Below are 14,627 nucleotides of genomic sequence, written 5' to 3'. Positions count from 1 at the left end.
AAAAGTAATTCTGGCCTGAGGATGGAAAACCCTCGTGAGGATGGAAAACCATCGCGAGGATGGAAATTGCTCACGTTTTAATGCATAAGGAAGTCAAGTTAGCAAAAGGCAACTTGAAACAAGCCAAAAATGGAAGATCACATGTTGCTGCCAGATCTGATCCTCGGACTGAGTATGACAGTCCTATGTCATAAAGTGGCTTTTTCTCTCTTGTCCACATCACCTCAAAAGATGAAGCCAACCTAGACCTTAAAGACTTCGAAAAATGCAGCTCAGAAACAGCCTTGCACTCTGATTAAAGTGAAAAAGCAAGGACATGTCAAGATCAAAGACTATGCTGCAAGAGGATGGTTCTGCCTAAGCCTAACAAGCTGAGTGGCAGTTCTGTAATTTTGATGAAAACCTTGGATCCTTTGAAAATGAGCTCCAACGGTCATCAAGGGCTTGGATCTCTATAAAATGCATACAAGCTCTCCATTGGAAGACACACAACACACTTGCATAAAAAGATCAAGCATCTTAAAGCTTTCAAGAAGCAAATCACATCCTCCCTTATTACTTTCTTTGATCCTACACTATATCTTTGTATATCTTTTGAGAAAGTATTAAGTATCAATCACTCTCATTCTACTTTGTAATTTCCTAGTGAGTGAAGCTTGGAAATATTTGGAAATTGATTGTAAGCTTGGTGAAGCTTGATAATACACGGTTGTAATCATCCTCGGGTTGAGGATTGATCTGTTTTGAAAGTTAGTGAAATCTCACAAGGGTGTGAGGACTGGACGTAGCCATCTTTGGGTGAACCAGTATAAAATTGTGTGTGTCCCTCATATTCTGCTCCTACTCTTTTACTCAGCTTAGATCTAACGATTTAAAAATCCCATCCTCGAGCTAGCCATCCTCTGCAAGAGGATAGTTTTTAAAACACTTAAAAATTGTTTTTAACAGCAAAATCCCTATTCAACCCCCCCTTCTAATGATATTTAGCTTCAACAGATACAGTGGAAAGGGTATGAAATTTGGCGATACACCTCGTTATCATACCGTTGGATATCGATCAAAAATTGATCACATGACCTTTAACAATGTAATATATTAAAATATTACTTTATTTCTATTATTTTATTTCTTCTTATGCATATATTACTAACAAACTTGTTATATATCAATTTCTCTGGATGCCCTACCTACGTCTAATATACGATAATCCATAAGACAATTGGCTATGGAATGCATCTACATATTTGATTTATTTCTACATAATAGAAATGCATCAAACCGATATAGTGAAACTACAATTTGGACTACCTCAAGATATTCCACATCCCCCGAGGAACATGGGAAAGTATCATAAGGTAAATTTGTATAAACAAGTTGACTATAGTTGGGCATTATTCTACGAAAATAAGAACAAAGAGTGGAATGAACGGGAAAATCATATTCTTCATGATCAACCTCTTAATGTTTAATTTAAACCAAGTTATGAATACATGGTTTGGTTTTGCAAAAATTCTAAATGATTTATTTCTGTAGAAAACCAATTGGTTGATCCTCGTGTCAATCCACCCCAACCTCCACCACAAGCTAGCCAATATTTTTTCAAGAATCAATATCCAACACAACACAACAAAATCAATATTATATACCAACACCTCCTGACACTCAACCGCATCCTCATACTTTTACCCACACACCACATCAATCTTACAAATTCACGTCAGGGGAACAATTTAATTTTGACAGCCAACAACCACATCAAGAAGACAATCGTCGACTATCCTTTGCATCAAGCGAAGAGGAATTGTTGTATAATATGTTCAACATTCGTTATAATACACCTGAATCCCCTACCCAGTTACTGAATAATATGTGTCAACTTCAAAAAAATAAGAAGAAGAAGAATTAATTTTATCGTAATTTTTATAAAATTTGTGATATTTTTTATAAATGAATTGTGTAATTTAAAATTTTATCGCAATTTAAAATTTGTATTTATGTAATTTATGAATTATATTAATTATATATATATATATTATTTTTGTTATTAAAAAAAATTTAAATTTCTTCAGAAATGCGTCATTCCAAATGAAGACTTGTAACTTAAAATATATATATATATATATATATATATATTGGTTAATAATTTTAAAAAGAGAGTATTTGGGTAAATAAATTTGAAAATTTAAAAAGAAACCCGTTTTGAACCTAAAATCGTTGGTATTAAAACCGGAAAACCACCAGCAAAATCAGTGGTTCAATAGGATATATTGTGTTGGAATGTCTGAAAGATTGATATTCTGATTTCTTTTCTTTCTGCGAGCTTGATACTTAGTAATAGGTTAGGCTAGCTTTTTAGTATTATAAAACAATAAATATTAGTATATTTTTTATTTAGTATAATAATAATCAATAAAATATATGATATAATTAAAACCGATCTGAAGTCCAATCTTTAATTTTGCTTTAGTATTAGTATAATTGTGCTTATCCCAATTAGGCATCCGATTGTGATTACCTTAATCACTAGAAAAAAATGTAACTACTGATATCTAAATATAATAGATACTATCAATGAAAACTTAAAATAACATCTTATATTAATAATAAAATGAATAATTCATATACAATTAATTCGATCTAGTTTGGTTTAAAATAAAGGCAAAATTTTGTAACCAAACAATAAACAAAAAATTACTCTACGTGCTTAACTTAACCTAAATTCTAGTAACAGTTATTTCTTTAATTTTATTCAATTCATTCCTTTTATCATTTTTTATACAAAAAATCTGATACACCTGCATTTAACAAATTTAGAAATATAGAAAATTCAACGTCTTCGTCATTAAAATTCAAAAAGTAAAAAATTTCATGATCTTCATCTTTAAAACCCTTGTCTTTATCAAAAATCCATAACCCATATTTTTAAAGAAATTTAGATCTCTAAATACAGTCAACTCTCCATCACCAAGAACAACATCAAATCCTCAGATAATAAAATAGTTAGATTTTCATGGAAAAATGATGATGAAGATGCAGTTAAAGATGATAATGATAAAGATGCAGTCTTTGTTAAACTATTTACCCATTTGACTTTGGGCCACACGAAATATTGTCCAATCAAATCTTAAGTTCTCCCTTTGAATATATATATATGTATACAAAACGAAGGTTGAGGCTTATCATCAGCCTCAATCCTTTACTTTTCTCATTGAAACACCGTACCAAACAGCATGGTAGCCTAAAGATTTTATGCCTTTTTAGTTTAATAAAAATATAACAATTTACATTCATAGGACGTGCCTACAATCAAGCTTGGTCATCCCATTTCCATCTTCGTCCTACCTCTGCAAGAACAGCAGCACGAGCTTGGCTTCTTCTCGCCTCATCCTCCACCCAAGTTCTGCAATTTTCAAATTCAAACTCAATACATTTACAAGATCTTTACCGTATAAGTAAAAGATACAGCCCTAACATGAAACACGATTGCTACAAAAGCAAACAATTCATATGAAATAAGGAGAACCAAATAAATTTTTCATAGAAGTACATGAACACTTGTGCTATAATCGGTTTGGTTGAAAATTTGGCTTTTGAAAAAATCAATTGCCATAAATTCACACATGTAGCTGACCTTAGAGACAACAATGCTTGGTTATTGCTGTAGTAAAAGGAAAATATGAGTTTTTAGCTTCTCAGTCATGCAAGTTGTGACAAGTGGAATTCCAGAGAGATAAGATATGATCATTAATGAAATCAGGTGCAGATTATGCAAGATTTAATTATTTAAGTATAAGAAATACCACTAATCTTGACATGATTGTCCAAGAGCAAATAATTTAGATGCCCGAGGAGAACCAAAGAGAACTTTAAGAGATATAAAAGTAAAAAGCATCTTATGTTAAATGGGCTTTCGTAAGAGACCAATAGCATCAATTGCATCACGTAGCTAAGTGAGACAATGTTTTGTTATTGTAGTAAAAACTCACTCTAACGAATCTAGCAAACAAGTTACATACTACAAGTTGAATTCCCTCAAATAAGTCATGATCATGCACTCACGATTTAAAAATTCGAATTTGAAAAGTATAAATCAAAATGTGACTGAATGGATACTTGACTGGACAGTAAATAAGGATAAATCAAGCAGAAGTCATAAATTACCTAAGCATCAAAAGAGCTTCTTTCTCAGCTTCCAGTGTGGATTTGGTGTCAAGAATTTCTTCATTCTTTAACTCTAAATCTCTGAGTAACTTCTGTACAGTTTTCTTTTCATCTACATATATGAGTTTCTCTGATGCAAGCTTTTCTGATGTCTCATCAACTTCTTTTTTCATACTAAGCAGCATCTGTTTCTGACAATCCATCGCTGCCTGTTCTTTTAAAAATTCAGCATTTATCTTTTCTTGATTGATCTTCTCTTCCACCAAATTGTCTACTGCCTCAAGGTAAAGCCTCTCTACATCACAACCGTGGTTTTTCTCTTCACAAAGCTTCGCATCCCAAAACTTCTGTATGTCTCCTCGGCTAAGCAGTTCAGATCTGATCTCTTCTGCCTCAGCTTGTCTGGCTGCATTCTCAGCTTCTATTCTAGACATTTCAGCAGATATTGCTTCCTTCATCTTGCCACTAGTCAGAGCCACAGCTGCTTGTGCTTTTGTGGAAGGTTTGTTTGGCTGAAATCGCCTACTCTGTCCTGTAAAACAGAAAATTCACAAGACATTCCTCCTATGATCAATTTTCTTTGTTGCACTCCCATATAGCAATAAGCCTAACATAAAAGATAAAATATAGAATAATGCTAGCAACATACGCTTTAACACACTTTATTTGATTGGTTAACATACTCTTGAACACATTCTTCTTTGGTGGGATCTATGTGAATTTTAACCAATCAAAGAGTGTTAGAAAATGTGTGTATATAACAAGCACCACTTCTGATGGATTCTAAAACAGACTTGTATTATGAATATAGGAAACGGTAATTGAGCTTGGGGGTTAGCACTCCCCTAAGAGAATCATTGTTGCTTTCCAATCAAGCAAAATGCATACTACCCAGTTACCCTATTGTTAGGACCCATAATATATGGGAGTTTACTAGGATTGGAGTTAAGAAGTTAGTTAGGGGTTAGTTTAGCTATTAAGTTTGTTAGACTTTCTGTTTTAATTGTTGTTAATCCTATGGTTTATAAATAGGACTAACCTCCCTTTAGGAGTATCAAGGAATTCATTCTATGAATGTTGTAAACTAGAGAATGCTCTAGTGAGGGGAGTGTGCTCCCTTGGGGATAGCCCAGGGTTCTAGTTTATGGTGCATCTCACCACATTACTGGTAATAAGGCTCTTTTCTCCTCTCTCACTACATCTGATTATTTACCTAGTGTAGTCTTTGCCAATATTCCAAAACACAGTCCCAAGGGATTGGCGCTTCCAAATCCTCTTTTCTCTATCAGTTAAATTTGTTCTTTATGTGCCTGGATGTTCATTTAATTTAATTTCTATCATTCGATTGACTCGTTCTCATAACTGTGTTGTCACCTTTACTAATTGCAATGTTATTTTACAAGATCGGATTTTGGGACGACATATTGGTGTCAGATGTGTGTCTAATGCCCTCTATTATCTCTAAAACTCATCAACGGTGTGCCCTACCACAAACTCTCCTCGTACTATACATGCTCAGTTAGGTCATTCGAGTATTCCCAAACTTCAACAATTAGTACCTATTCTTTCCAAATTATCTAGCTTACATTGTGAGTCGTGTTAGTTAGAGAAACACACTCCTAGTCATCTCCTTGATCGAGCCAATAAACGAGCTTCTTTCCTATTTAGTTTAGTTCACTTAAATGTTTGGAGTTCTTCTCGTACTATTTTCACTCGAGTCTAGATATTGTATTACATTTATAAAAGATTTTTTTTCCGTTGTATGTGGTTATTTTTTATGAAAAATAGGTCTGAATTATTTTCTATTTTTGAGCAATTTTATAAGGAAATTAAAACTCAAAATTAGGTGTGTCCATTCGCACTTTGCGCATTGATAATGCCCTTGAATATTTGTCCCATTTAATTCAAAAAATTAATGACCTCTAACGGCATTCTTCATCAAACATCTTGGGCTCATACACCTCAACAAAATGGGGTATCTGAATGCAAAAATCAACATCTTATTAAAACCACTCGTACCCTCCTTCACAGTAATGTACCAATTGTTTTTGGGACGATATTGTTCGAACGGCATGCTATCTTATAAATCACATGTCTTCGTCTATCATTAATAACAAAGTCCCTCACTCAATCCTCTTTCTTCATACTTCTCTTCACTCACTTCCTCCTCATTTCTATGGGTCTACATGTTTTGTCCACAATCTCACTCTTAATCTTGACAAACTTTCAACTTTATCACTAAATTGGCTTTTTCTTGGTTATCATGGGTCTCAAAAAGATTATCGCCACTCAACTAAAAGGTGCATTTACTTGATTGTCTATGTAGATGATATTGTCATAATTGATAGTGATCAGTAGGGCATAGTCCAATTGAAACAACACCTATCTTATCAGTTTCAAACTTAAGAACTTGACAAGTTATGCTACTTCTTGGGTATTGAGTTAGTCCAATCCAATGACGACTTAGTAATTTCACAAAGGAAATATGTCATAGATATCCTTGAAGAGATAGGTGTATTGAATGTCAAACTAACTCACATTCAGGGATCCAAATGTCAAACTTCTACCTAATCAAGAGAAGTCATTTTCACATTCAGGGAGATACAAAAGATTGGTTGGTATATCACACTAACTCACAATCACCCGTTCAGACATTTCTTTTGCAATCAGTGTGGTAAACCAATTCTTAAACTATCCTTGCCAAAAACACTAGCATGTTGTGATACAAATCTCGAAATACATTAAAGATGCTCCAGGTAAAGGTCATAATTTATGACAACAAAGGAGATACTCGAATAGTTGGTTATTTAGATGTTGATTGGGTAGGCTCACCCATTGATAGGCAATCTACTTATGGGTATTGAGTAATTATTGGAGGAAACTTAATATCTCGGAAGAGTAAGAAAAAGAGTGTGATTGCAAGCTATGTAGTTAGTAGCGGCAGCAATCACCGCGTAGCAAAGGTTTGATCAGATCAGTGTAGCGGCTGTAGCGCTGCTTGTGGTGGCAAAATCGCGGAGGAATGGTGGAGAAGATGACCACAATGGTGAAGATATGAGAAAAAGACATAAGGGTCCTCGTTTTTTATCACAAAAGACTAAAAGCCCCTCATTTTTATCACCAAAAGACAAAAAGGCCCTCATATTTATGTGCAAAGACATAAAGCACCCTCATTTATTCTTTTTGAATCAATTAGGGTTTTTTCCTTTAGCTATCTCTTTATTTCTTCTCGTTCACGACCTCTCATCTCCTCTGCTTGGCTGCAACCTGCCATGTGACTCTAGCACAACTATGGACGACTCTGATGCGACCTTCACTTCCTTGTTCTCTGAACCACCAACCGTCTTTTTCTCCCTTGTTTTTCTCAACCCAAGACTTGAGCGTAGCGGCCATACCGCTACGCGCTACACCACAATAGCGTTTTGGGGGTCGTCCGATACGCTACACTATCCGCTAGTGATTACATAGATTGCAAGATCCAATGCTGAAATTGAATATAGGCCTTAAGCATTAGTGACTTGTGAGCTCGTTGGGTTGAAACTGTTACTCAAAGAGCTTCAGTTTGAAGAGGCAACACAAATAACATTAATCTATGATAATCAAGCAATATTGCATATTGCTTCTAATCCAATTTTTCATGATAGGACCAAGCATACTGAGATAGATTGTCATTTTGTAAGGGAGAAGATCGAATCGGACGACATCACCACTAGCTTTGTTAATTCCAATGATCAATTGGCAAAGTTCTTCACTAAATCCTTGAGATTGTGATCTCTTATATTTACTTTTGTATTTATTGCATATCGTATAAATATGGATGGTATTTCCTATATTTACTTTTGTATTTATCGCCTTGAGTCAATATAAAATCGAATCCATTGTGTAGTTTAGACAAATGGTTTCACCATATGTCTCTCTCGTTTTCTCTCATGCAACGGTTCCTAACACCTCTCTCTCTTTATCATGCTTCCTCACACCCTTGTGCTTCCTATGTGTGTACACCTTCCAAACTTTGGGCTTATTCCTTAAGGAGCCAAAAAGCTAACCCCCATTGCGCACACCCTCACCCCCAAAATGTGATGTTCTATCACTTTCAACTGCTGGAAGAACAACCTTGTCATCAAGGTTGAATTGGGGAAACTGGATGCATAATAAAAACCCATCCTTCTAGTAAAAAACTGAACAAATGTGACTTGGGTGGAATGAGCTGACCGAAATCCAATCCCAAAATGGGTTAAAAATCCTAATAAACCACAAAAATATGGATATAATACCCGTTTACCCTCTTTTCTCTACACACTTCTTCTCTCTCTACTTTTTTCTCATTCAATGGTTCCTAACACCTCTCTCTATATATCATGCTTCCTCACACCCTTGTGCTTCCTACGTGTGTACACCTTCCAAACTTTGGGCTTATTCCTTATGGAGCCAAAAAGCTAACCCCCATCGCACACACCCTCACCCCCAAAATGTGGTGTTCTATCACTTTCAACTGCTGAAAGAACAACCTCGTCGTCAAGGTTGAATTGGGGAAACTGGCTGCATAATAAAAACTCATCCTTCTAGTAAAAAACTGAACAAATGTGACATGGGTGGAATGAACTGACCGAAATCCAATCCAAAAATGGGTTAAAAATCCTAATAAACCACAAAAAGATGGATACAATACCCGTTTACCCTCTTTTCTCTACACACTTCTTCTCTCTCTACTTTTTTTTTTTGTGTGTATACATACATAAATACATATATATATATATATATATGATATCTATATATACAATATTTTTTTAATGTGTCTACCATGCTTCCACCCTTTTTCGTTATACCAACGCCATATGTTTATGGTGGATTTTGGCTCACCACCATAACCGGCAATCGACAACACCAGTGAAGAGCATGCCATGCATACCACCACAGTGCTGCCGTAGCTGTGATCTGACAACAATGAGCATACTTCTAGGAATAATTGTTGAAAGAAATTTGATATGCTAGACAAATTTTTCAATTGTTATTGTTAGTGAGAGAAAAAATAGACATCAATACATAGAGGTAAAGCCTCAGAGATATACCAAAAACTTTTCTGAGTATACTACTTTCTCCTGCCAACATGTCCAAATAAACTCCTGGAGAAGTTATCTCTTTCACATCCATATAACCTGCTTTTTTAATTGATATCTGGACTGTAAAAAAGTCAGGTTTTAAGAGATGACAAACATGTGAGGTTTTTCATCATGCATATTTAAAAATTACCCAAATTACTTATCTTTTTAAAAAAGCATACCTGGTCAATAATCCCATAGATAAATCCGTACTCCAATTGAGTTCTCCATTCCATTAGATCTTGTCGTGAAATGAATCTGCAGTTGACATTTCTTCCGTTCAGTACCATGAAATTTGGTTGTGAAATGTAAAAAAGTGACGAATACAAATCACCTATCAGGAAAAAAATTTATGTCTTCTTTACAGTCAGATCCACAACAATTTGAACTATTCTTCCAAGATAATTTGCTAGGGACCACACCGGTTTCTGCTAACACTTTGGGATTGAATTGGCAGAGAAGAAACAGAGTACTTATCAGAATAAGAAAAATATCTGCATGTAAGAAACTTGAGTTTGGGTTGGAGTGAAGTTCCATAACTTTTGTTACCTTGAATAGATTGAAAATCTGGGTCATCAGCATTGATATCATCAAATGCAAAAACTACAGAGCCAGACAGGGATACAATAGAAGGAACCCTGTGTTTTGGATTTCTGGAAGACAAAGAAACCCATTTTTAATGGAAGCCACGCAAACCTACATGTTTGAGCTCTAAATCAATTACAGAAAATGAAGTTAAATGCATGATGCATTAGGAACTAACCTTTCCAAAGAAGAATTTAATTTAACTAGCCATCTAGCAAATTCTCTTCTGGTACACAACTCATTAGCTTCTACATCATCTTCAATTATCTAGACAAATCAGCACAAACCACAATTTCAAGCCTACAGTTACACCCCAAGAGTCCACAAAAATAGTGCATAGATTTAGTGTGACAAAGTGGAACACAACCAATGAGAGAGCCTAAATTACAATATCATTGAACTACAATAACATCGCATTTAAGCATGGTTATCAAATTGAGATTCAACTCGTGAATCAGAAGAATTTTTTTCCGAATCATGACTCGAATCTTATTATTATTATATCATACTGTAAAATGATCTTGAGTTGTACAGAGTACAGAACAATGTAGGTAGATACTACTTGTCTGTCTTGTATATAAAAAACCATAATTCAATATTTCTAGAAACAAACCTTCAACTTCTTTAAGACTGCCAATGCATCTTCTTGGGTGGAATCCACTGAAACAGGGATTGTAACTCGTCCCGGCTTTACAGTAGCTTCTGAGATGACGAAGGGTAAAAAAGAAAGATGAATACATTTCGAGAAACATACAAGACAGACAGCAGAACTCGAGCTGATTATTAAACATATAATAATATTAAACTATTGAAGCAATGAAAAATATCTTGAATTAGTAACACAGGACCAAATAGAACTACATGTTTATAAGAAATAGGAAACAGTATTTTAGAGCAATGCTTAGATCTTGATAATTCTAAAAGCATCAAGGCAAATGCTGATCAAAGCATTAAGGACAATGGTTAAGGTATCAAAAGTATAAAAGTTTATATAAAAGTATAGCATTTACCATTAGCAATATTTTTTCTTATGGACAAAAACTATCTATTGTTTGATATAAGGGTATGTTTGGTTTGAAACAAATATTTTAAATTTTCATATCCTATTTTGAAATCTAACTATAAAAAGGCCATGACCTTTTTTCTTTCCTATTTTGAAATATTTATAGCATTAGAGAAGAGATGTTATTCTCTCTACCCAACCTATCCAGTTCTAACTAAAAAATGACTAGAATGATTCCATTTTCATGTTCCCTCCCCTATATACGGTTGTCTATGCCCACTAACTGCTAGTACATAAGTAATTATCCCCTAACTTCCAGTGTTATCAATAGCGGATTGCGGAAAATTGCGAAATACAAAAAATCTGCTATGTGAAATAGTGGATAGCGTTGCGGTTAAATAGCCGAGGCCTCACATATGTCGAAATAACTAAATTATAAATGAAAAAAAGGCATGTTGCATTCAAATAAAAAAGGGGATGGAGCCATAGCATAGCTTATATATTGAAAGTTATATGAATTATAGTGAATAGGAGTAATACTCACTAACTATTTTGTTTTTCTATCATAAAATAGGTAATGTTTGGCACTTATGAAAAATCTTCTATTCTATTAGTTTTAAAAAACCTAAAATTCTATTTTTTCTGCTATTGCCGCTATTTCGGCTAGTAGAAATTGGAATAGGGGCCGCTATTGTCCTAATAGCGAAACTAGGATAGCGTTGCGGTTTTCATAGAGGATTCATCAAAATCCGTTATGCTATAGCGCCGCTACTTGACAACACTGCTAATTTCCCTACTAAGCCTTTTTATTGGGCGTGGCCCAACTTGGTATCCGAACAATAGTTTTATAATAAAATTAAAAACAAATTAAAAACAAATTAAAAACCGAGTAAGCACTCATTTTGGTCCTTGAAAGTGTCATGCAGTGTCACATTTTTCTGAAAGGAAAGTATAAAATAAAACTCGTCATGTCTATCTTTGTTAGACATTTTGATCTCTGGTGTGTCAACTTAGTTGCTTAACTCTATAAAAGGTGCTTAGCTATCACATTTTTTTGCCACCTAACATGTTGATTTGTCATGCTGATGCAACACAAAGGGTCTCACAAGTTGGGATTCTCTCAACTCTCAAGTTTCTAAAATTCCGGAAGGAAAGAAAAAGACAGTAAATAAAATAATATTCTTTTAATCCAAACCCATGGTCTCACATGTCAATCCACAAGGACTAAATTGAAGTACTAAACCCCATAATCGTTCACATTCCCTAACCTCAGAAATTTCAGCGGTGCAAAGCATTTATATCTTCAATGTAAGTTTGAATGAGGTCATAGATCAGAAAAAATGATTACCGAACACATGCCAAAATCATTAAATGAAGTCATAATGAAGAAGTTCCTTACAGTTCCTCTGATTTTAGGGACAATTTAGACACGGCGTTACACTTTTCAGACAGGATAAAAACAAATGTTTACACGTTAAAATAAACATTTTACCCAAGGTAGCAGGAAAGAAAAATTAAACATTAAAAAATGAAAAAAATCACAACAATTGTAGAAACTAATATAATGTAACTTACTAACATTTGCCTATCAAAAAGAAAACATTATAAAATGCACAAAATCACAACAAATGTAGACAAATAGTCCCCTTGTGCTTACCAGATTCCATAACAGCAACGGGTGCTGTCTCTACGGTGGTTTCATTCGAGGCATCAAACTCCCCAGCTTTGATTCCGTCACCACGAGTAGTTACAGTACTCCAAGTTCCTTGCAACGGGTTTGTGAATTGAATCTTGAAACCTAAATGCACATTAAGTTCACCACTAAATTCACAACAACAACAAAATTTGCAGAACTAATTAAGCCGAAACATATATAACAAAACCTTTTCTCGACAGAGAGAAGCTGGCAATTAGAAGACCAAGGGAAGTTCCAACGCCTACTATAGCAGCAGCATACGAAGGAAACGCTGCACACAATTTCGAACAAAAAAAAAATTCAAATGAAAGAGCAAGACGCGGTAATTAGGGATTGGAAAGAAACTTGATATATTTTGTATACCTTTGTCAGTTTTAGTGGTGGGCCGGGCCGGTGTCTGGAGTAAGGCCCAACCGTTGAAATCATCGGAGGTGGGAGAAGTGCGGGAGAGAGAAGAGGAGAGGTGAAAGCGGCGGGAGGGAGTGAAAAATGAGGTGGAAGATGTGTTGAAAATGTGGCGATGGAAAAGAGAAGGTGTGGCGTTAGAGGAGGGAAGGAATAGGAAGAAGGAAGGGTTGGGGGAAGAAGTAATTACACTAGTTGGCCACATTGTGTTTGAAATTAGGGTTGGGTTGAGGAAGGTGGGAATTTGCAAATTTGTGTGTAACAAAATGAAGTGGTAGTAGTAAGCAGTAAGCAGCGATGATTCCTAACACCAATGAGGATGGAGTGGAGAGTTTCTTCTTCTTTGAAAATTGCTACACTAGTTAATTTTTTCACCGGTTGTTTTTGGGAATGTATGCGTACTGTTCAATTCTTTTGAAACTACTGGCGTATGTGTTCAGCCATCTCTCCGGTGCCTAATCCAACGGTTGACAGATCGTAAAGAAATAAAATAATATTAATAAAATAATTTTAAAAAGTAAACCATCAATTTTGATTAATGAACTAACCGATAAAAAATTGATCAACCTAACTATCTATCATTAAGTAAAATAAAATAAAGGCTAAATTATCCCTTAACTTAATTTCAGGTAACGTTTTAGTCCTTTATCTTTTTTTTTTCGACTTGGTCATTTATTTTAATTTTAAGTGACAATTTGATATTTTATGTTTTAAAATTTCAACAATGATATCCTTTTTTATACAAAAATTCAAAAAAAAATTCAATCAAAACTCATAAAATTAATTATATTATTCAATATAATACAAATTTCATCAAATTCGTAATGCAAATCTTCAAATAAACTCATATTTTCATACTTTATTTGATATTTTTAGGAATAAAGGACTAAATCGGGAGAAAAAAAAAAGATAAATGACTAAAACCTTACCTGAAATTAAGTTAAGGGACCACAGATGTAATTTAGCCTAAAATAAATTATAAAATAAGACTTTGACTGCTATCTGATATCGCGATTTTGCTCTACATTAAATAGTTAATGAGTAATTTAGATATACTTTTAATTCTTCATTGCTAACACTTAGAAAACATCAACCAAACAAAATAGTTAGTTATAAAAATTGAGTAACATCGAACCCCAACTAAAAACCAGTGTAGTGTATGTTTAGGATTTTAAAATTGAATTTGAAAGTAATTAAGTAATTATCGTTCTATTTCTATGCATAAATATTAATTTTTAAGTCTTGCATGTGTTTGTTGAAAGTTCTAAGTCAAAGGTTGTTTCATGAAATGCATGTTATGAAGATTTTAAGAGGTGACTTGCATGTTTTTTGGATTGAAGTTGAGTATTGTGCTTTAGATATGTAATGGTGTGGGTTGCATGTAATTTTTTCTTGGTTTAAATGAGAAGTAAAGAGGCTTTTAAGAGTTGGAATGAAATTGTGATTATGCTGAAATTCGTGAAACAAAATTTTGTATCATGTCAAATTCGCTGAGTGAACTTCTGAATTTGAGAATGGAGTTCTTTCTATTTCAAATTCACTGAGCAAATATAATTTTTGTTGATCGAGTTTTACCTAATTTAGGACTGTGGTTAAGTATTTTCTTGATTGTTTTGGCTTGATTTCAGCTACTTAATGTATAGTACTTCAATTAAGAACTTAAAACCATTATCAATAC

At 34.2% G+C, this 14,627-nt stretch overlaps 1 protein-coding gene across 1 annotated transcript; it reads right to left on the bottom strand.

The window, feature by feature from the left end:
• Positions 1–3,045: 3,045 nt before the first annotated feature.
• On the bottom strand, positions 3,046–13,348 carry LOC101504263 (uncharacterized). The gene is made up of 11 exons (XM_004516731.4): positions 12,908–13,348; positions 12,732–12,815; positions 12,506–12,646; positions 10,459–10,547; positions 10,024–10,112; positions 9,810–9,913; positions 9,595–9,697; positions 9,443–9,518; positions 9,231–9,336; positions 4,162–4,693; positions 3,046–3,400 (listed from the first exon to the last, which is right to left on the bottom strand). Exons 1-11 carry the CDS (start codon positions 13,152–13,154, stop codon positions 3,307–3,309), a joined length of 1,665 nt encoding a protein of 554 aa, XP_004516788.1. The 5' UTR covers positions 13,155–13,348; the 3' UTR covers positions 3,046–3,306.
• Positions 13,349–14,627: the final 1,279 nt, after the last annotated feature.

This window comes from Cicer arietinum, chromosome 2 (genome assembly GCF_000331145.2).
Source record: "Cicer arietinum cultivar CDC Frontier isolate Library 1 chromosome 2, Cicar.CDCFrontier_v2.0, whole genome shotgun sequence".
Classification (NCBI taxonomy): domain Eukaryota; kingdom Viridiplantae; phylum Streptophyta; class Magnoliopsida; order Fabales; family Fabaceae; genus Cicer; species Cicer arietinum.
Note: the sequence above shows the minus strand (reverse complement) of the source record. Positions and strands in the feature narration are given on the sequence as shown.